Genomic DNA, 23,570 nt, shown 5'->3' with positions numbered 1-23,570 from the left:
CAAAAATTATTTAAGAAGGTCTAATTTTTGTCTTAATGAGCATGACTACACTAAGTCTATGGTGCTGATTGTACTTTGAAATCCACATCTATGAGTTTAGACTCCTTGATTTGGTCACTCAATTGTGACCAGAAGAGAAAGGTGGTGAAATTCGGGTTCCCTAACATCTAGGATGCCATTTCTGTACCATCAACTTCTGGGCCACTGCCTTGTATTATTTTTGTTTGTGGATGAGTTTGATTTTGCTGTCTGTTCAAGATGATTTTTTTCCTTGTGCCTGATTCTGGTTCTCTGTCTGGCATAACTGACTCTGGTACATTTTGCATTACTGTTTGAACTCCAGGCTTCATCTTTCCCAGGGTTTCACAGGGCTGTCATTCTATAGATCCTAATGGAGTTGAGGGTGGGGGCTTGCATATGCACAGATGCCTGACCACCACTCTGAGAGACAGAGGTTCAAGTTTGTTTGATTGTTCTGCCTTGCTGATTCTCAGTGCAGTGTGTGTCTGGCAAAGAAGTTTGTGCACGTGGGAAGCTAGGGAAAAAAACTTGGTCCTAGGGCAGGTAGGGGATAGAGAGACAGAGTACATGTGGGGTTGGGGAGTGATTGTTTCCTAAAGATTCTGATCCTTTTAGGTGGGGAAGGAGGTCTCCATCTAAGAAAGGCTGCTTCTAGGGTGTAATGACTGATGGGAAGCACCCTTATTTACTTAAAGGTCAACTCAAAGAAGAAGAGGGTGCTAATTTAAACACATGTCCCAAATGAAAAAAAAAGGCATAAAGGGCATCATAGGGCTGTGGGGACAAGGGGAAGGCAGATAGTAATATACAAGTCATTCCCATCACCAGTTCCCTGGTTGATCATGGCCAGCTCATTCAAGATTAACTCTAGACCTTTCGGGGTCTCAGGTTTCTCATCTGGAGGTGAGAAGTTTGGACTGGAAGGGTGTGCACAGCCCACACACCCCTGCTTCCCCTGCTCTGGCTCCAAAGTTCTTTTTTTTTTCTTTTTTTAGTAAAAATATGTGGCCCAACTAGCCTTTACTTCTCACCAGTTGATGTCAATATTGAGGATGCCAAAAGACCAATATAAAAATGAGCATTCATATGGGTGTTTTTGTCTATCATAAGAACCAAAATGGGATTGTATCACAGCAGCTCTGTGTCATGGCAGCACAAGACATCATTTAAGTAGTTGAAATTTCCCAATCAAACTTGCTGTAGCTCATTGGCTGTAGAATATAAACATAGCCCTTGGCTAACCACTTGTTTGACTGAAAACCACGAAAAATGATTGATCCAACAATGACAAATTGCTATTTCTTCTTACCAAATCATGCAAAAGAGCAAAGATATTAATAGAAAGTAAGGGGGGAAAAAGAGCTTGTCAGTGATCCAGATCTTTTAAACATCCTGGTGTTTGGAAGCATTTGGATACTTCACAGCTTTTTTTTTCTTTTTTTTTTTTTTTTGTTCATTTATCATCCAGATGTTCACCATCATGGAAGCACCGCTTGAAACTCTACTTCAGCTAATAACTTAGAGTGGAAACCTTTGTGTCTTTGGTGGGTTGCCCTTTGGTGCTCCATTGATCCCTCTGTCTTCCTCTAGGTCCCTCTTCCTCAAAATCCCCGGGAATGTGGCAATTTTGCCAGATGCTTAGGTGTTAGCCTTCACATTTCTTTTTTTAATCTTCATGACTGTTCTGTACCCTGTCTGCTTGAATTATAGATTGCATTTGTCAAATAATGACACATGCAATTGGATGTCTTCTAAGACCTTTGAAATTCAACTTCCTTAGGTTGAGATTAAAGTGGGTATTCTGCTGCCCTGCTGCAGTCAAGCCTGGAAGGCTTTGAGACCTGCATAAAAGTTTTTCTGGGCTGGCACTTCTAACTCTTACTATCTAGAGGAAAGAAAAATAATCTACTTTTTTCTTCTGAAAGGTAGAAATGGAGACCATAAAAACTATCTAAAATGTGGTCTCAGTTAGAAAGGACTCTGAAATCAACAACTTTTGGAGACATGACTGTCTATTGGAGTGTCTTGAATTATGCGTTTCTTTGGGCATTCAGGAAGCACTATCAGTTGTGAGCGAGGACCAGTCGTTGTTTGAGTGTGCCTACGGAACGCCACACCTGGCAAAGACGGAGATGACTGCGTCCTCCTCCAGCGACTATGGACAGACTTCCAAGATGAGCCCACGTGTCCCTCAGCAGGACTGGCTGTCTCAACCCCCAGCTAGGGTCACCATCAAAATGGAATGTAACCCTAGCCAAGTGAACGGCTCAAGGTAAGGAGACGTCTGCCCGTTTCTCTATTTTCCTATCCCTTTCCTCCAACCTCCCATTTTCCTATCCCTTAGAAGGCAAAGTAGCAGTTAGTCATGCTTCCCCAGAGATTGACTCAGAAAGCAAGACCACTGAGCCTGTAGTCCCAGCTACTCAGGAGGTTGAGAGGCAGGAGAATCGCTTGAATCCGAGAGGCAGGGGAATCGCTTGAATCCAAGAGGCAGAGGTTGCAGTGTGCCAGGATCATGCTACTGCACTCCAGCCTGGGCAACAGAGCGAGACACTGGCTTTAAAAAAAAAAAAAGGAAAGAAAGCAGCAAGGCCACTGAATGGCGACGCTGGGCAGCACTGGGAAAATGTGTTCTCTAGTGGTCTGTGTAGAGGATAGAGGTTGTAAAATCAGTAGTTATTTACCAAGGACTCTCTTTGAAGATATGTTCAATTCTGTTTCCCAGGCACGAGGGTTCTGTGGGAGGGGAGCCTTGCCCACATATGGCAGAATTCATCTGAGGTTTTGTTGCCTGGAAAATAATGCCGTCTTATGTTTTCACAAAGGGGGAGTGTCAGCTAGTGGCCAGGCAGTGCAGCATATGTCCAAGCCATTTGATTTGCTGGTGGGTCTCCTCTGTCTGCCCTCCACCCTCACCTGGCCTTCCAGTCTCTGTGGCCCTCTTCTTTCAATGCCTGCTGCTTTTCCCTCCTCTTAGCTTACACATAAAGCCCTCTTCAGTGTCTCCTGTAATTGTTAGCTTCCCTGAGTTTGTCCCGAAAATGCAGCTGTCATGTAAATTGTATTATCAAATGCAGAACTGTCCCTGGCCCTCAAGAAACATTGAATTATGTGTTATTTTGAAAAGTAAAATTAATTTCAATTATGATCTAATACCCCATATATATTCAGGAAAAAGAATATCAAATCTTAAGGTAAAGAACAGATTACTTCTTTTAAATGTTGCATAAGCTACCATCCGGTCATAAGAACAGCTCACATTTTTTAATACTTTACTGTGTACAAAGCCCCTTTATATCCAATAGCCACTCAGTCCTCCAAGCAGCCCCCCATGAGGAATGCTGGACCCCATTTGATGGATGAAGAAACCTATGATCAGGCATTTCCAATCTGACCCCAAATCACCACTTAAATGGAATCAGAATTTGGATTTAAACCAGGAGTGTTTGACTCCACACCCCGAGCATTTTCCACTCGGTCAAAGCTGTAATGGGGCCTTTTTGTTACATATATGTTTCAACGCTAAAAAGGTTTATTAGAAGTGTCACAATTTATAAGTCTGGAAACCGTTGCGTCAATTCCTAGTGTGGTGTAAATGAAGGTGCCAAGTCACAGTGTCCTAGAAGGAACGTCAGCAGCACGGCTGGACATGCCAGATGGGGAGACGGGAGATGCCAGAACGCTCCTCCACTCTGAGACGCCGGTTTGCATCTGTGCAGCTAACTTCTTGAAACGGCACTGGCTCTGATGCTAAATATTTGCCAACGCACTGGTCCTTTAAGTGGAACTCAAGGCAGACCCACCTTGGAGCTCCTCAAGAGATTCATTCCTAGAGTTATGAAAGGACCTGGGTAGAGAGCGCAATGATGGGGTCCAGGACACCAAAGTTGTGGGAAGTTAATGATTACTTTTACCCATAAATCCTTTCCATTTAATAGAATGTTCTGCTGATCATTAACTGTATATATTTCTGAAACACAGAAGAATGCAGGGTAATCATGTTCTAAAGAATGCAGGAGAGTTTATGCAGAAGAACAATTGGTGGAACACGGCCTGGAAACGTTGAACGAATTCTGTTTTGGGTGGAGTCGTATGATCCCATATGTGCCAATGTGTTCACGGTGGAGACACTAAGATCAGGACACCTTTTTAAAGCCTTTCTTCTGCAGAGCCTAATTTCTACCTATGAGCAATTCACCTGCAGGGAGGTGGGGGGTGTTGGAAACAGGAGAGAGAGGAAGGAAGCACCTCAGACAAAAGGGCACTGAAATGATTTCCGACAGACAACAGGCAAAGTGAGCCATGTCCTGGCCCTCTTTTGAGAGTTTGGCCTGGGGCCAAGCTGGATTCAGCAAACCTCCAAAGGGAGACTGAGTGAGGAGGCGCGAACAGTGCTCCAGAAATGAAAGTTTCTGTTGTTCTCACTGTGTTACTCCTGAATTTAAAATGAAATAAGCATTCTGCATGTGAGAGAAGTGTGAACACCGTTTTCCGTAGCGTGGGCCTGTGATTCCCCTTGGTAGCCGGTGTCTACTCTCCCTCCTGGCCAGGCACGGGGCAGCCTTTCCGGCCTGTGTTCTTACCGCAGGGATGCAGGTTGGGAGTTTAGGACAACTCTCAGCCCCAGGCCAGGGGCTGCAGTCCATAAGAAATACACCAGGGCAGTTTCCCCCAGCACCCTCAGCACAGCACACTGGGGAAAGCTCTTGGGTGGTTATTTTCTTAGGCAGGTGAAAGGCTGGTGCTGGGCCAAGGGTGTCTTTCTGGAAATGACATTTTTCAGGGGAACTGAACATTTTCTTTTCTTCTTCTTCTTCTTTTTTTTTTTTTTTAGATGGAGTTACCCTCTTTTTTACCCAGGCTGGAGTGCAGTGGCACGATCTCAGCTCACTGTAACCTCCGCCCCCGGGTTCAAGCGATTCTCCCGTCTCAGCCTCCTAAGTAGTTGGGATTATAGATGCCCGCCACCATGCTTGGCTAATTTTTGTATTTTTAGTAGAGACAGGGTTTCACCACATTGGCCAGGCTGGTCTCGAACTCCTGACCTCAGGTGATCCACCCACCTCGGCCTCCCAAAGTGCTGGGATTACAGGCAGGAGCCACTGTGCCCGGCCTCGACATTTTCTTTCAAGGGAACAATGGGGACTTTAAGAGCTTCCTTTCTCAGGGCTCACGGAATTCTAACAGTGCCCAGAATGCTCCCGTCATAAACTTTCAATGCTGCTCCAGCTCTTGAAACATCGGTGATGTGTTTTGGTGGGTGGATACTGAGTGAAGACCATCATGTCATCCTCCTCGTCTTCTGGGTCCTCTGGTGGATTCGCAGTGGTGTTGGTTTGGCAGGTGCTGTTCACAAAGAGAATGGCCCATATGCCTCCTTCGAGGAAAAGGGCAGCTGGGTGTGATATAGGCAGGGGAGGAACACTGGCTGCAGAGGCCACCCAAGCTTTGAGGCATCTAGCAATGTACACATGTCAACCAGTCACCAAGTGTCATCGTCCCCCAACCCCAAAGATGTTCCAGGAGGAGGGATAGGAGTGGCTGACACTAACAATCCCTTTATAGTAGAGAAAGACACAGTGCTCATGCCCATCTCCCCCAGAGCTCAGTGTGTCTCCTGGCATTGCGTCTGGAGCTGGCCTGGTGTATCAGTTGGGATTCTCTAGAGAAACAGAACCTATAGGATATTTTAATATTTTAAGAGATTTATTTTCAGGAATTGACTAATGCAGTTGTGGGAGTGGGCAGGTCTGAGACCTGCAGGGGAGGCTGGCAGACTGGAAACTAGGTAGCATTTCTGTGTTGCAGTCTTTAGGCAGAATTTCTTCTCTGGAAACTGCAGGCTTTGTTCTTAAGGCCTTCAGATGATTAGAGGAGGCCCACCCATGTTATCCAGCATAATCTCCTTTAGTCAAGGTCAACTGACTGAACTACCTACACAAAATGCCTTCCCAGTACCACCTCAGTTAGCATCGGATTAAGTCACTGGGTGCTACACCCTGGACACGTTGACACAGGGAACTGACTCCCACACCTGACTTCCAGGGATGCTGCCCTGGTCAGTGACTGATGACCCACTGTACTTTTTAGATCTCTGAGCCAGTGTGCTCTGGGGGGCCAGTTCGCTGCTCCTGCTGGAGCTCAGCCTGGCTGGACAGCAAGTGGTAAATGGGGTGGCGTGTCAGGTCAGAAGCTCACTAGGGGACTGCTGAGGCTCAGCAACCTGGAGGAGTTGAAACGTGAATGGTGAGTCAGTGTCCTGCTATTCAGAATCCAACAGGCTTCCTGAAGAGGAATGGGGAAAGGAAAGCTGAAAGGTTATCAGTGGAGCTAAGACTCATCTCAGCCAGAGGTTGGAGGCAGCCTGGGCTGCCTGGGATCCCATCTGCAGGCTTTGCTGACTCACTGTGAGCTCTTTTTTTTTGTTTTTTGAGACGGAGTGTTGCTCTTGTTGCCCAGGCTGGAGTCCAATGGCGCGATCTCGGCTCACTGCAACCTCTGCCCTCCAGGTTCAAGTGGTTCTCCTGCCTCAGCCTCCTGAGTAGCTGGGATTACAGGCACCTGCCATCACACCTGGCTAATTTTTGTACTTTTTAGTAGAGATGAGGTTTCACCATGTTGGCCAGGCTGGTCTCAAACTCCTGAGCTCAGGTGATCCACCCGCCTCCACCTCCCAAGGTGCTAGGATTATAGGCGCAAGCCACTGCACTCGGCCTCACCGTGGGCTCTTTACGAATGTCAGGTCCAGCCCCATAAAAAGGAACATGGGTGTGATTCACTCTGCTTTATTTTGGACACTGTGAACCAGCCCTCGGCTGTGTCATCCCTGCCTGAGGGGCGGGGCAGAGGGAGGGTTCATGGAGACGCAGCCTGTCAGGGAGGGGCTCACAGCAGAGATGCTGCAGAGCTGGGTGTGGCTCCCCGACTCCTGAGGAGCCGTGCTGCGGGTGCAGCTCCTGAACGTTCCACTGCCTGCACCTGCCTCCTTCCATGTGAAGATTCACTCAAGGTAGCTGGCAAAATGTTACGGGAAATATTAGGAAAGTTATAAGGTTTTCGGAAGGCCAAAAGGTTTTTATTAATTTATGGAATGGACTGAAGGCAGCCAGTTCGTAAAGTATTAAGTCATAAAGATTAAGATAATAAAAGCTTCCCCAGTTAAGTCTGTTTACGCCACATTCCTTTGTCTCTGTTTACTCATTTAAGCTATGTGCTAGATAGCCGTCTCAGGGGGAGGTCGAAGAATTACTCCTTAATGGTGTTTCTTCTGGGCCCCCAAACCAAAACCTTTTATCGTTTGTAAAACCACTCTTTTCACCGTGTTAATTATCCACAAGTGTGTTGACGTAGAACCTCTGTTATTAAAGCTGTACTGAATAAATGTGAAGAGGAGCAGCGAGTGGTAGTCGGGTATCTGCGATTGACCTCTGAAAGCAGTTGATGACCATTCCTAGCCCACTCGACACTGTGTTATGTGTGTGTGAGTGCGCTCATTCATCTGTTGCTAGGTCAGAGTCTACAGGACAGACCTCCGCGAGTGATAATCATCATCTCGCTTCCAGACTCGGAAGCCCCAGGCCAGCTATGCCAGGGAGTTAGCCCATCTCCTGGCCCCTGGCCCCTGGCCCAGTAGCTTCTTCTAATTGTCCTTGCTTTGAGCTTATGAAGAATGGGCTTTCCTGTAGTGCACATGGCACTTGAAGTCAAGTCCAAGGGGAAGTTGCTTAAGTCAAAAATTGCTCTTGTGGGCTGTTACCTTCTGGCCCCTGACTATCTTGCGAACACCTCCACAGGAGAAGTGCACTCTCTGCGGCTTTAGGTCTTTCCAGAACACAGCCCACCTCCTTCTGCATAGAATACCCAGCTTGGGAACCATGCCCTCTGTCCATCCCTATCCATCCAGTACCGATGGAGAAAAAGGCCATGTCCTTTGAGAGGAAGGAAGGACTTCGTTCCCAACCGAATAGTGGAATTCTACAAAACCTCAGCCCTAACGTGCTTACAAGCTCCTGAAATGAAATACGAGTGGTGAAATGAGATCTGTTGCCATCATAATAGAGTTTCTGTAAAACATAATAAAAGAAAAACAGGAGAGAAAGGAACCACTGCTTTGCGAGCCAACAGGGAAGTCATTGTGGGTTTGGCTTGGCCACTGCCGGATCAAACGGCAGAAATCTTGCAGACACTAATCTAATTGCACGTTGTGTGGACACAGGACATCGTTTCTCAGCTTCGCGGTCCACAGCCACCCTGCCTCTCCCTTTCTTCACTCTAGCCTCACGCACCAGAAAGCCCCAAGTATTCACACAATGGAGAACTGTCAGCGTGTGTCCAAACTAAAACCAGCTGTTTTCCTGTGCCATCCACACCAAGGGCCCAGCTGGGGGTATCGGCGCCTGCTCGGCCTCTCGTGAGCTCCTTACCAGTGCCCTGAATTTGCCGTGAGGTCTCTAAAGCTCAAGTCATGATAGACTGGCAGGATAAATGAAGAGGTAACACCTGCTCACTCACGGCCCACAAGCAAACTGTCCTCCCGTGAGCAGGCTGGCAGGACTGTGCAGAGCAGGCTGCTTTTTCTCTGTCTTGCCTCCCCAGCTCAGGCCAGATCACAGGCAGCTTACACTAAGTGGCACCTTCACCTTTCCGCGGGTGATGGTGATTCTGTGAAGCCCACCTGGAGGCTCACTGCAGGTGGAACTCAGTAAATTTATGTGCCATGTTGTGAGTCCTCCCTCAGCCCAGTGTGCAGGTCACCTGGAGCCATTGCCATTTGATTCTGTTGAGTTAGGGTTCCCCTGGGGTGGTGGTTCCCAACGTGGGCTCCAGGACCAGCAGCATCAGCACCACCTGGGAGCTTGTTTGAGATGCAGCTTCTCAGGTCCTGCCCTAGAATCAGAACAGACCTGGGTGGCAGCCCAGCACTCCGTTTGAAGGAACCCTCTGCGGGATTCTGATGTCTGGTAGTCTGAGAACCACTGCTCTGTTGCACGATCCAAGGAAATGAAAAATGAGAATGCCCAGCAGCTGGGTGAAGGTGGCCCACCCAGTGAATGACCTGGGAGAATCCGCGCGGAGGAGGGGTTGTTCCCTGGAAGTCCACCTGCCTGAGTTGAGAAGTACCTCCTTCTCTCCCCACACATTGGCGCTTTGCCCAGCTGGGCCTGTGCCGTGAGAGACGATGCTATCTTGGCCATGCCTCTCTCTGGGACGGAGATTCATTGCATGCCATGAATGACTCCAGCCTCGGGTCAGATGACAAGATGCTTTTGAGATGTTATTTAAAAAACATGCCACTTGTAGTGTGATGGAGATGAGAAAAAATGGAGATTACCTGCTGGTTCCGTCTGGGCCTTAGACATACTGTTTATACATAGAGTCATTCATTCATTCATTCAGTGAGTATTTATTGAGCACCTACTATGTGCAGTCACTGTTCTAGGCACTTGGGAAAGAGTGATAAAATACATAAATAAGTTTTGCCTCACTAAGTTCACTTTCTAGCAATAAAGATGGTCATGACATCAGATCACTTATGAAAATACACAGCAGGTTAGATTGTGGTGAATGCTAAGGACAAAAATACAGCCTTGAATGGGATGGCAGCTCTAGAGAAGGTGGCTGGAGAAGATCACAAAAAAGTGGTGTTTGAGTAAAGCCTCAAAGGCAGTGAGGGAGAAGGGCCGGGATTAGACAGCAGGAAATACTCCAAGAGGAGGGAGTGCTAAGTGCAAAGGCCCTGAGGTCAGCTTGAGGTGTTCGAGGACAACAAGGAGGCCATCGTGACTGCTGTTCAGTGTTCAGGAGGAAGAGTCACAGAAGATGGGTTTGGAGAGGCCGTGGGGCCATTGCCAGACTTTGACTTTCACTTTCTGGCGAGCTCAGAAACCATTAGGGGACTTTAGGCAAAGGAGGGATATAGTGTTTCTTAGATTTTGCAGGGCCTCTCTGGCTCCTGTGTTGAAGCCTTCCTGTGAAAATTTGGGTGTGGGATGGGTGAAGTCTGCATGAGAGTGGGTGAGGGTGGTAACAAGGGAGCGTGGGAGAGGAAATCACATCCTGGGTATAGTTGGAAGGTGGAATTAATATGCTTTGCTGATGGGTTGAACATATGGCATGAGGAAAAGAGGAAGTGAGGATGGGCCAAGGTTTGGGGAATGTACCCCAAACGAGGTGTGGACAAACCACAGCCAGGAATCCTCATGAGCATAGAGGCCCCCTTAAGCGCCCCTTTTAAGCATCAACCCAGACACTGGGGACAGAAACTTCACTCTAATAAACACCAGGAAAAAACACTAGAGGCTCTTTCCTCCTTGACTGAGTTCAGCAGATCTTAATTCATTAGCCCAGTGGTTACCAACCTGTGCGATGTTGCTCCCAGAGGTATTTGCCAATGCTCATATTTTTGCTAGTCACACCTGGGAGGTGTTACTGGTATCTGATGGATAGCGGCCGGGGCCATCCTGCAGTGCGCAGGGCGGCATGCCTGCCAGCCCTACCCCAACCTGTCCGAAGAGCGATCTAGCTCCAAGCGGCAATAGTGTTGAAGTTAACAAATGCTGCACTAAGCCAACATTTATCTGGTATTTAATCTGCATCATGTACTGTGTTACCTTCTACCGAGATGGATTAAGAATTAAACAAAGCTGGATGGGTGCAGGTGGCTCACACCTGTAATCCCAGCACTTCGGGAGGCTGAGGTGAGCAGATCTCCTGAGGTCAGGAGTTCGAGACCAGCCTGGCCAACATGGTGAAACCCCGTCTCCACAAAAAATACAAAAATTAGCTGGGCATGGTGGTGGGCGCCTGAAGTCCCAGCTACTCAGGACGCTGAGACAGGAGAATCTCTTGAACTTGGGAGGCAGAGGTTGCAGTGAGCCAAGATCACGCCACTGCACTCCAGCCTGGGTGACAGAGCAAGACTCTGTCTCAAAAAAAAAAAAAAAAGAGAGAAAAGATTCTGTGAGATAAATAGTGAGACACAATCAGTACAGAGCAATGTTCAGGGCCCAGCAATAGCAGGGATGACGGTGCAATCAGCTCTTCCTGGGCCAGAGAGAAAGACCCTGAAAGGGATAATATCAACCCATATTTCTACAACACCCTGTGATGTAATTAATAGATTGTGGTATACAACATATTGTCAAGTTTGCTCATACGTCTGTGAGATGACATTATTATGATGATTCCTGTTTACAGATGACCATTGAGTTTCCAAAAGTTTTTGTCACTCACTCAAGTTCACCTGCTGTTGGCCATTTGACCACAGGCCTGAACTCTTCTTCACTCCCTCAGGGCTTCTTAGAAGAAGCTAAACTTCTTTTCTGAGTTGACTGGGATAGCAGGGTTCCGTCCACATGTCAGACAAGCAGTGACATTTGATCTCTTGTCTTCTAAGAAGTATCAAATCCAAGTGCCAACTGCATTTTGACTTTTTGTATATATTACACAGTTTCAAAACATTTATTCCCATCTTACTTTATCATGGCAGGTGAGTTCACCTGCACTCACCTTTAAATTAACCTCACAAGGTGTCTCCAAACAAAATCACATTTTAAAAATAGTAGGTGGGTCAGGAGTTTGAGACCAGCCTAGTCAACATGGTGAAACCCCATCTCTACTAAAGATACAGAACATTAGCCGGGCATGGTGGTGGTGGATGCCTGTAATCCCAGCTACTTGGGAGGCTGAGGCAGGAGCATTGGTTGAACTTGGGAGGCAGAGGTTGCTGTGAGCTGAGATCATGCCACTGCACTCCAGCCTGGGCAACAAAAGCAAAACTTCATCTCAAAAAAAAAAACCAAAACTAGATGTGGTGAAGAGACCTGCCCTCCGAGCATTTTAGTGCCTCTTGGTAAGTACTTATTGGGCTGAAATTAAAATGAAAAATTCTCAGTTTTAGTATCGTGACTGTTTGTATGCCATTTTTGTCATTGTTAGCAAAGGCGCTTTGCCTGACTTGTACACACAGAATGAAATCTTGGCTGAGGGTCATTTAATATCAGGCCTTCAAATTTTATGTGTAACACTCAATATTTAATATATGAAAGTAGTTTCCTGGGTCCAGTCTTTTTGCATGCCTTTCTACTTTGACTCACTGCATTGTGACATCACATAGGTTTTCTTTCCTTTTCTATGGAACTTTACATATTATATTAGGTGAGTGAAATCCACAACACAACAAATAATTGTATTTGCCCCTTTCTGCCTTGGGGCTCTGACTTGGATTGGCATAAAAACTATTTCCAAATTTAGCTCAATCACCTTTTAAGCCATGGTGGCCCCTGTGTTGGAGGCATCTAAACAAGTGATTTTTTTCCTCACTGTAATAGTGAGTGTCTTAGCACAGGCCTCTGTAACAAAACAACAGACTGGGTGGCTTATACACCACAGAGTTTATTTCTCACAGTTGTGGAGGCTGGGAAGTCCAAGATCACGACAATGGCAGATTTGAAGTCCAGTGAGGGCCCGTTTACATGTAGGGTCACATGGAAGAAAGGGAGGGGAACTCCCTGGGGTCCCTTCGTAAGGGCACAAATCTCATTCATAGAAGCTCCATCCTCATGACCTAATCACCTCCTAAAGGTCTCACCTCCAAATACTGTCACATTGTGGTGCAGGGTTTCAACACGTGAATTTTGTGGGGAGGGAGCAAACATTCCATTGATGGGGTGAAGCCAGTTAGTAATAGCCTGTCCTAATTGGGAGGGGCCTTGAGTTTTTCCAAATGCCAATTCATGCATGGATTGAGAGAGATAAAGGTTAGGGACACAGAAGCTCTGCTCCTACCTCTTTGTCCAGATCAGACTTTCCCCGTTCCTTCTTCTTAGCAGTCACTCATCACTGTTAGGGTGTCAAAGTGCTGGGTGCTACTTTGTAGAAGAGAAGAACTTAAGAGTTGCATTCTTCATTATCATACGAGTGAATTCCACCTGGTCGTGGTGGGTGCTGTTAGTGGGGAGGGAACTCTTCGTTGGCATTTTCTTTTTCTTTTTTTTTTAGATGAAATCTCGCTCTGTTGCCTAGGCTGGACTGCAGTGGCGCGATCTCAGCTCACTGCAGTCTCCGCCTCCCAGGTTCAAGCAATTCTCCTGTCTCAGCCTCCCGAGTAGCTGGGATTACAGGTGCGTGCCACTATGCCCAGCTAATTTTTATATTTTTTTAGTAGAGACAGGGTTTCACCACATTGGTCAGGTTGGTCTTGAACTCCTAACCTCGTGATCCACCTGCCCTGGCCTCTCAACGTTCTGGGATTACAGGCATGAGCCACGGTGCCCAGCCTTCTTTGGCATTTTCTGTCTTGAAAGTAAAATCGTTTTGGTTAACCAGGATTCACCTAGCCTGTTACAAAAATGAAAACCTGAAGCATCATAATGGCTATTGGGCTCAATTCTTTCTTCTCTGAAAAAGGAGTCTTTCAGACAAATAAAAAGACATACACAAGATAGAAAAGATGTCACGTCTGATCTTGGTCGTGTAACTGCTCGTAGAGATCTTATGCTACATAGAATTTTTTCAAATGATGAATCCCAAAATGAGATGATGAATTCATCATTTCAAATGATGAATCCCAAAATCCCAGTTTTCAAGATCTAAAAGCAACACGATCTTGCTGACATTCGTTTTCAGCTGTGAAGAGAAATACAAACATATAATGAGGCGTTCTCAGAGAAACATGGAGCCCCCTTTAAGGGGACAAAGAACTAACTGTTGGTGAGCTGGTGGTGACTTTTTAATTAATTTTGTCTTCAACTGCTTTAGAGAAAGGGAAGGAAAGCACTGTTGGGAAGAGGCTGAAATTCCAGGTGTAAGAGAGAATATTTAGTGAGGGTAAAAATAACACACAGCTGTGAAGACAAACAGCTACGGTTTCAGTTTGAGCCTGGAGTCCTACATGAATCACTGCTGAGCTCCACCCGCTGCTCCAGCCATGGGGTCTGAAACAGCTTTTCCACTGCCTCTGATTCAGAAATAAAACAGACCCACAAATTACCCTGCAGCGCTCCAGACAATCCCTTCCTTGTCTCGGGTCCTAAAAATACCTTTTGTGGTGACTGACCTCGATTCACACTATGAAACTTGATTAGGAGTTTGTTTGGTCGATTAGGACTAAGTGTGTGCTTTTAGGATCCTCATGAAGAAAACCACCTGAGAAGGGATTTATTTGTATTCAGACTTGAGACAGGCCTGGAATGCTTGTCCCTGGCCAGCCTCCTTGTGGGGGTTCTCTTGTAGCACTGACCCCGTTGCCCTCTTAGGGTACGGCTGCCAAAGAAAGCCTTCCCATTTCTTCCATGTGGCTTCCTCACCAAGTTCTTCTTAATGTGAACTAACGTAATGAACTAAAAAGAACATTCAGGAAGATGGTGACATTCCAAAAAACAGCTGCATGCTGAACACTGCACAGCAGTACACCTTAGCTTGCTGACCCACGTGAGAGTTTACCGAGGTACAATTATGAACAGTTGCCAAGAACAAAAAGCCTCACATTTACACCCACATACACACACGCACAGGCGTGCACATGCAGTATGTTGCTGTGTTAATTTGTAGAGTGCTTCACAGTTTGCAGACTCTATTCACAGGCATCACCTCAGGGATGTCCTCACGGCGACCTCAAGGAAGCATTCATTCCTTTTTATGAATGAAGAAGTTGGGCATCAAGAGGTTAGGTGACTCATCTAAGGTCAACCAAGGTCAACATTAGTTTTCTGATTCCAACATGAGAGGTTTTCTCTTGCAATGCAGGTAGAAGATAAGGAGCTCGATATTTAAATGGAAGATTCATTCATAAATGTACTCACTCATCCTGCAGACACTTACTGAGAAAATTCAGAGAATGGTGGAAGTAGAAAGGAGACATTGCTCTCTGGAGGCCTGGCAAAGGCTTGTAGAGACACTAGAGGTGAGCGTAGAGAGGTGAATAGCGCAGGTACCAGGTGGTGAATAGGTGAATAGGGCAGGTATCAGGTGGTCATGGGCAGGGACTTGAAGGCAGAGGGAGTAGCAAAAGTGAAGGCCCGAAGGCGAGACTGGTAGGGGGTGATGTGGGTTGTGGTCTTTGAGCACAGAGCACATGGAGTTGAGGAGGGGCTCTGGCCACTCAAATGCTAGCCCCGTGATAATAGGAACACTGATAGAATCCCAGCACCTGGGATGGTGCTTGGCCTAGAAAGATGCTCAACAAATATTTGCTAAATAAATGAATGAATTGAGGGGCCCCAGAGGCAGATCACTGAGGAGAATCTAGGGAGGGGCTATGGGCCATGACAGGGACTAGTTTGGACTCGGCCAGCTTGCATTTCTGGTTGGGGGAGAGCACTCTGGTAGCAGGAGAAGTGGGAAGTGAAGTTCAGGGACAGTCACCAGCATGTGATGGAGAATAGGGGGTGGAAAGTTGTGTCTAGGTGCCAGAGGAATTCAGAGAATTAGGAAGGAGGATGGCTCTGGAAGATCAGGTAGATTTTCGACAGGATTGGCGGGTTTGCCTCCACTGACCCAAAGAAGAAGACATTGATTTCCCCAATTACATTCTGACTTGCCTTGGACTTTCTCCAAGGAGTGGACCTCTGCTAAGTGTTCGGCAGTGAGGGTGAATCAGATTTAATGTGGCCAGTGAGCGTGGGTCTGTCCCTCTGGGATGTATTCAGTGCCATTCTTGGATAAATGAGGTCCATTCACACTCACTAGGGCTGAGGCTCCATGCTTGTCAAGCTAATGGCCACGGCTGTGCCATTTCATTGCGGGTTCTTTCCATGACGGAAACTGCCTCGCTGTAAGTAGACTCTGATGTGAGAAAACCAAAGTCAAATGCCAAGTTTATTTTGTTTTTCAAAGAGTAAAGACTGAATTTTACATTTCTCAGTATGTTTTTTCAGGAATATTAGTCCCCACCCCCAAACCCACTTTTTTTTTTAAAGCAGTATTATGTATGGCAGCAGCTCAAGGAGACTTTCATCTTTGACTTATTTTATTTAATCTTAAAAACTAGATTGATGAGACTGACTACTTCCCCAGTGGTCCAGCTCCTGCCCTGGTCCGCACCTCCATCTTTTTGGGTCTGCAGTCAGAGTCAGATGCACTCCCACTCGGCCCTCCCACCGCGGGGACTTTTTGTCTGTGTGTGTGTGTTTTGTTCGTTTCTGTTTTTGTGTTTTTGCACTTACCGATGTTCGCCCATCCTCTGTGTAAAGCATGCACCCTGCTGGGCACATCAGTGAAGTTTTGGGGAGAAGCATCGAACACTTATCTGCAAATTGAGGTGACTCTTTCTTTTTGACCAGACTTATCAAAATTCATTTATATGTCCATGTAAACATTGCCACCTTCCAAGCCTCCTATGGGGCCCTGCCTTGCTCCCTCGTGGCTGCCCTGCTCAGCTCACTTCTGTAACTCTCTTCCATGGCCGTCTTCACAGCCACTCTGAAGATATTCTCTTAAAATGCTTAATAGTGATGAAATTGAGTTTTCTGAGGCTCCATTCAGTGGAGCTTCAGGTCTGTGAAAGATACTCCTCACACAGATTTACCAAGTGAGGGCACAGAGTGTGGCAGTGCAGTACTTGGAGTTGAGATCCAGACTATCTAGGTTCAAATCCCAATTCTTCTACTACTGGCTGTGTGATCTAGGGCAAATTATCCAACCTCTCTGTGCTTCATTTGTAACAAGGCTGCTGTTTTCTAGTATTTATGTCACAGAGATGTGCAGATGAAATGAACTAACAGCAACAGTTGACACCTAGTGTGGTCATGTGCTAGGCACCATTTTAAATGCTTTATGCATATGTTTATTGTAGCATAACTACATGAAAAGTGTCCGGAGCCATCCTCATCATTAGTCTACAGTGAAATACTGGTTGGAAGATTAACCAACTGAGGTCCGGAAAGAATTGTTTACCCACAATGCATTTGGTGCTCTCAGAGACATAAATATGACCCAACTTAATGTTGGTAAATTTGAATTTAAAATCTAGAAAGTAGGGGTTTCAGCACAGTAGCTCACGCCTGCAATCCCAGTGCTTAGGGAGGCTGAGGTGAGAGGATTGCTTGAGGACAGGAGTTAGAGGCCAGCCTGGGAAACATAGTGAGAACCCATCTATACAAAAAATTTAAAAACAGCCAGGTGTGGTGGTGCATGGCTGTGGTCCCAGCTACTCAGGAGGCTGAGGCAGGAGGGTCGCTTGAGGAGTTTGCGACTGCAGTGAGCTATGATCATACCACTGTACTACAGCCTGGGTGACAGAGCAAGATCCTATCTCTTAAAACACAATAAAATAAAAATAAAATCTAGAAATATAGGAGTTATGAAACTGGAGACATATATAACACTGCATCTCTCAAGGTTTTTTCATTTTTTAATCACTCATTTTTTCCTGTTTTTGCACTGACTTCTCTGACAGGTCAGTTCTGTCCAGTAGCAGCTAGTATGGAGGACAGGCTGAGGACGTGCTGCCTCTAGGTCTCTGTGGCTGCAGCATCTGAGCACTGTGTGCAGGGAAGGGAGTGTCCTGCTCTGCCACCAGCTCCTCCTGGCACTGTGTGGGATGGTGTTAGATGTGTTATGAGATGTTGGGAAGGATTTAAAATCATGAGCATTGACTTCTTAAAGCACATTAGTATTCTGAATTAATGATAAAAAGACATGGCAAAGGATATCAAATGCATTGGAAATTTTAAGTTTAAATTAAGGAGAAAAGGCAGCCATATCGCTAAGCCCAGTTGGCTTGCTGCATAGCCCAGTTTTCTTCATGAGAAGCCCCGAGAAAAACTCTCAAATGTTACCCTAGGGAGAGCTTTATTTGTGTTGAATAACTGGTTTGTATGTAGCTTACTAATACCTTGAACCTTGACATCACATGCATTTCCATCTTTGCTTTGGCTAGTAGAAAGCTCAGAGTGAAATTGGCATCCCACCTCAGCAGGATAAATAGCTTACTCAGTGAACTGTTTCATCTCTTAATTCCTTTTTTGCCTTTGTTTTCCACTCGTTTGTATTCTGTTAATTATTTGTGTTATCATTTTGTCTTATATGCATTTTTATAACCCACCCCGAACTTCACATAATTTGCACACAGGTAGGGGAATGACGTATATTTAAAACCACTATACGTATTTATAAACAGAACTCTGGAGTGGCAGAGGAAAATTACGGAGCCCCTCTCTAAACAACTGTTAACGAAGCTAAATGCCTGTTCATCCAAGTGGCTTCCAGTCGTGCCTGGGGGTTTGGAAATGGGGCTTCTTCCAGCCCTCTGATTCAGTAACCCTGTGAGAACCTGACTGGGCTTAGCAACATGTCTGCCTTCTCTCCTTCATTTAAATTTAACAAAATTTCCAATGTATTTGATATTCTTTGCTATGCCTTTTGATCATTAATTCAGAATACTAGTGTGTTTTAAGAAGTCAGTACTCATAGTTTTAAATGATTAGAACTTCATTCTCCAAGTGCTATTAAGAAGGATTATTGCTTGAAGCTCAACAAGCCAGCTTCATTGGGCACGTCTCCAGTTACCAGAAGGAGGACACCAGCATTCTGTTTTTGGTTTCCATCATGAAGGTTCACGTGTCTTCCTACACTGTTCCCACGTTCCTGTGAGTGACCACAGTCATGCCCAAATGCCACGGAAAAGTGTGAGATTGCTGCAGAGGCCACATTCCTCAAGGAGCGTGGCCTGTAGTCCCAGCTATTGATAGGGAGTCTGAAGCAGGAAGATCGCTTGAGCCCAGGAGTTTGAGATTCCGTGGCCCCAAGGGTGTTGCCAGAGAGTTGGGAAGTGTTATGGCTGGCTTTTTAACACCCCAGCCATTGGGCCATTGTCCTATTCTTTCTCAGATTCTGAACCAGCCATCCCCACCTGGGGACCCCTGGCTAAGGTGGAATTTCTCCTGCTGTGAGCAGAGGGAAGCATCTGTCTTCCCAGCTCCTGTTTACTCTTGGTGCCACTTATTGGACAGGACTGTCAAGTCTAATGTTTCGTGGGCCACAAATAGAACACGGATCTGAGAATGTGGATTGGAGAATAACAGTTCATGACCAAGAATCCAAAAGCAAATACAGCAAGAACAGAGATAAATAGATGGGACTTAATTAAACTGAAAAGCCTCTGCACGGCCAAAGAAATAATCAGAAAACAGACAATCCACAGAGTGGGAGGAAATATTCGCAAACTGTGCATCTGACAAAGGACTAATATCCAGAATTGACAAGGAACTCAAATCAGCACGAAAAAAATAAATAATCCAATCAAAAAGTGGGCTAAGGACATGATAGACAATTCTCAAAAGATATACAAGTGGCCAGAAAACGTGAAAAAATGCTCAACATCACTCATTTTCAGGGAAACGCAGATCAAGACCACAACGTGATACCACCTTACTCCTGCAAAAATGGCCATACTTTAAAAAATCAAAAAGTAATCGATGTTGCCGTGGATATGGTGAAAAGGAAACACTTTTACACAGCCAGTGGGAATGTAAACTAGTAAACCGCGATGGAAAATAGTGTGGAAAACTAGAAGTAAAACTACCATTTGATCCAGCAATCCCACTACTGGTTATCTACCCAGAGGAAATGAAAAAGACACTTGCACACAGCACAATTCACAATTCACAACTGCAAAAACGTGAAACCAGCCTAAATGCCCATCAACCAATGAATGGATAAAGAAAATGTGATATGTATATATATCACATTTATATATATGTACATACACACACACACACAAAGACACCATGGAATACTCTGCACTCATGAAAAAGAACAAAATAATGGCATTTGCGGCAACTTGGATGAAGTTGGAGACCATCATTCGAACTGAAGTAACTCAAAAATGGAAAACCAAACATCATATGTTCTCACGTATAAGGAGGAGCTAAGCTAGGAGGACACGGAGGCATAAGAATGATACAGTGGACTTTGGGGCCTCTGGGGAAGGGTGGGAGTGGGTAAGGAAGAAAAGACTTCATATTGGGTAGTGTTTACTGCTCAGGTGATGGGTGCACCAAAATCTCAGAAATAATCACTGAAGAACTTATTCATGGAACCAGATACCACCTGTTCCCCAAAAACTACTGAAATTTTAGAAAAAGACAAAATGATTTTTGTACGTCCTCAAAGGAGTCTCTCAGAGCAATATCTTGAACTGCACTTATTTTCAATAAAGAAATTTCCACCCAAACAATAAGACAGATACATTTCATGTTTACTAAATGTCTGTTTGACAGGCACCTGCTGAATAGCCCGAGAGTGTTCTCAGGAACTGCTGCAACACATATATGCAAGTATGTGTGTGTTTAAAAGATTTGCATGTGTATGTTTAAAAGTATGTATATGTTTAAAAGGTAACTAGATCTTCATCTCAGGAAGGCATGAGGGACTCCCTGACCCATATGCTACTCTTGTTTAAAGTGTGCATTGCAGCACCGATCCTGACCCACTGTCCTACGTAAGGACTGTTCACTCCCTGTGCAGTGTGCTCTTTGCCATGTGCACAATCGAACCTCCAAATTCTTATCATGTGAGAATGGAGAACACGTGGTCGTCTATGCTGGGCAGCACTTGGTGCAGGTGGTATACCAAGCTGTTTGTGGGAACTTTTTCCCTGGTGATATGTGAGCCTCGGAATGCCCGGTGAAGGTGGGGCTGCAGTGTGGTAATCAAGACACAGCTTTCTGCAGTGTGGATCTTTTCTCATCACACCTGGGCAAAGAGCCAAAAATATATTTATAGTGAGACTTTCAAATGAACACTTTTCCATTCTCTGAATTGTGATAAAATTTCCTTTTTCTTTCTCTTTCTTTCTTTCTTTCTCTTTCTTTCTTCTTTCTTTCTTTTTTCTTCTCTCTCTCTTTCTCCTTCTTTCTTTCCTCCTCCTCCTCCTCCTCCTCCTCCTCCTCCTCCTTCTTCTTCTTCTTCTTCTTCTTCCTCCTCCCTCTCTCTCTCTCTCTCTCTCTCTCTCTTTTTTGAGACAGGGTCTTACTCTGCTGTCCAGGCTATAGTGCAGTAGCATGATCTCAGCTCACTGCAGTCTCAATCTCCCCAGGCTCAGGAGATCCTCCTACCTCAGCCTTCTGAGTAGCTGGGACTACAGGTGTGCCATCATGCCCAGCTAATTTTTGTATTTTTTGTAAACACGGGGTTTCATCATGTTGCCCAAGCTGATCTTGAACTCTGGAGCTAAAACAATTCACCTATCTTGGCCTCCCAAAATGTTGGGATTATAGGTGTGGGCTACGGTGCTTGGCATCCTTTTCTTAAGTAAAGCAGATACCTCTGAAAATCCTTTTCTTCTCCAGGAATCATCCCTCTTTCTTATTTCTGTCTTGAATATGTGCCCTGGTTGTGACATACACGTGCTGTGCAGGGAGTGAAGAGTCCTGGGGTAGGACGGTATGTCAGGGTGAGTGTTGCAGTGTACACTTTAAACCGGAGTAGTGTATGGGTCAGAAAGTCCCTGATGCCTTCCTGAAATTAAGATCTAGTTACCTTTTACAGGACACCGTCTTGCCTTTACTCTGCAAAGTCATTCTGTGCAGGGTCAAGAAGCAGGATGGAGCCACCCAGATTGAAGCCTCATTCTACCTCCTCCTGGCTGTGAGTCCTGGAGGCAGCCCCTTGTGCTTTGCTACTCAGTTTGCACCTCTGGAAAGTGGAGATGATACCAGCAACACAGTTCCCTGTGGTGAAGACTGATAACTGTTAAGCTCCCAGACCAGGTCTTAAACATGTTAACGCTACTCTTTTTCTGTTAAAATTTGCAAGAGAAACCTGGGTGCAGTGGCTCATGCCTGTAATCCCAGCACTTCAGGAGGCTGAGGCAGGCAGATCACCTGAGGTCAGGAGTTCGAGATCAACCTAACCAACATGGTGAAACCCTGTCTCTACCAAAATGTACATAAATTAGCCTGGCATGGTAGCAGGTGCCTGTCATCCCAGCTACTTGGGAGACTGAGGCAGGAGAATCGCTTGAACCCAGGAGGAGAAGGTTACAGTGAGCCGAGATTGCATCACTCTAGCCTGGACGACACAGCAAGATTCTGTCTCAAACAAAAACAAAAACAAAAACAAAAAAACAAAAAACTGCAAGAGAATTAACAAGGGAAAAAGACTAAAAAGTGAGAATAGAACAGCTGGGGCCTGCTTAACTAATATCTGTTGAATATCTGCTTTGAGTCTAGCACTGCAGTGACCCTTTCCATTATCATTTCCTCTTTGGGGATGGAGTTCCCTCAGAGTTATTACAAAAAAACACATGAAATAATAAAAAAATACGGCTCTGTTCTCTTTTTCTAAAGCTAAACCAAAATGCAATGGAAAAAAAAAAACTTTAAAAAAATTACCCTAAAGTTGTAAGTTTTGAAAATAGGGTCTGAGGGCCTCACTCTGCAGTTTTCCACAGTGAAAGCTGGGATGGGGAATCTGATGAGACGAGCTGGATGTTGCTGTAAAATGAAAACAGTGGCTTTACTGGCCATTGCCTATTTTAAATATTTACACATATTTTTAGAAAGTTCTAGCAAAATACATTTTAATAGTTCATCATATCCGGATTTGGTGAAGGGTTTTGTTTTTGTTTTGTTTTGTTTTTGACAGAATCTTGCTCTGTCACCCAGGCTGGAGTGCAGTGGCACAGTCTTGGCTCACTGCAGCCTCCACCTCCTAAGCTCAGGTGATCCTCCCACCTCAGCCTCCTGAGTAGCTGGGATTGCAGGCATGAGTCACCATGCCTGGTGGAGTTTTGTATTTTTAGTAGAGACATGGTTTCACCATGTTGCCCAGGCTAGTCTCGAACTCCTCCTGGCCTCAAGTGATCTACCCACCTAGGCCTCCCAAAGTGCTGGGATTACAGGCATGAGTCACCACGACTGGCCTGAAGGATCTACTTTAATGTCATAGGAAAACTTTTGTGATCTATGCCTGGAGTTCTTGTGCTCAGATATGAAAATTAAACTATAAAGAACTAAAAGAAAATGAAAAAGGGATTGGCCACAAGGGTTCAAAATCCCCAGCGTCCCCTGTTTCTATAATTCTATACATCTCTTGGATCTTTTGGTTTTCGAACAGTTAACTGCATTGCTGGAGAAGAAAGAATTGATGGGGCCTGGTATACAGCAGGCGCTTAGTAACAGTTGTCTAAATGGATGCATGAATGATTGAAACTGAACAAAGGCTGTCTGGAATTTATAGTTGTTACTTGAGTTACTCACATCATCTGGGTAAAGTCTTTTTCCTGAAGGACTGAATCCCTCTAACTTCTTTTCCCTAGTAACTTCTCTTCTTGAGACAAATATACCAAAACATATGCACTCTACTCAGCTGATGGAATTTTCCAGAGGACTAGGAAACTCAGTCTCAAGTGAAGACATTCTGTGTTTTGATATTAGGATGGGTCTTTTAGAGATAAATGTGTGAAGCCAGGAAAAATAGCATCCAGAGGAAATAATGCATGTGTCGGCAGTGGTGGAAATATTCAGGATCTACTTCATGGGAACTCAGACCATTATTATTTTTAAATTTCCTTCATGTTAGCACAGCTGTGAGGATGCCATCAGGCA

General features: G+C 45.4%; 1 protein-coding gene across 5 annotated transcripts in view; it reads left to right on the top strand.

The window, feature by feature from the left end:
• Positions 1 to 23,570, top strand: part of ERG (ETS transcription factor ERG) — a 281,253-nt gene that overhangs the window by 213,079 nt on the left and 44,604 nt on the right. For all 5 annotated transcript variants that reach the window (XM_012445406.3, XM_064380152.1, XM_012445383.3 and 2 more), the window contains one exon: positions 2,076 to 2,293. In XM_012445406.3, the coding sequence (XP_012300829.1) occupies positions 2,076 to 2,293 (218 nt within the window). The remainder of the gene's footprint in view (positions 1 to 2,075; positions 2,294 to 23,570) is intronic.

This window comes from Aotus nancymaae, unplaced genomic scaffold (assembly GCF_030222135.1).
Source record: "Aotus nancymaae isolate 86718 unplaced genomic scaffold, 86718_ANA_hifiasm-v0.15.2.pri h1tg000022l_1, whole genome shotgun sequence".
In the NCBI taxonomy this organism is placed as follows: domain Eukaryota; kingdom Metazoa; phylum Chordata; class Mammalia; order Primates; family Aotidae; genus Aotus; species Aotus nancymaae.
This window is presented reverse-complemented; position numbering and strand designations above follow the sequence as displayed.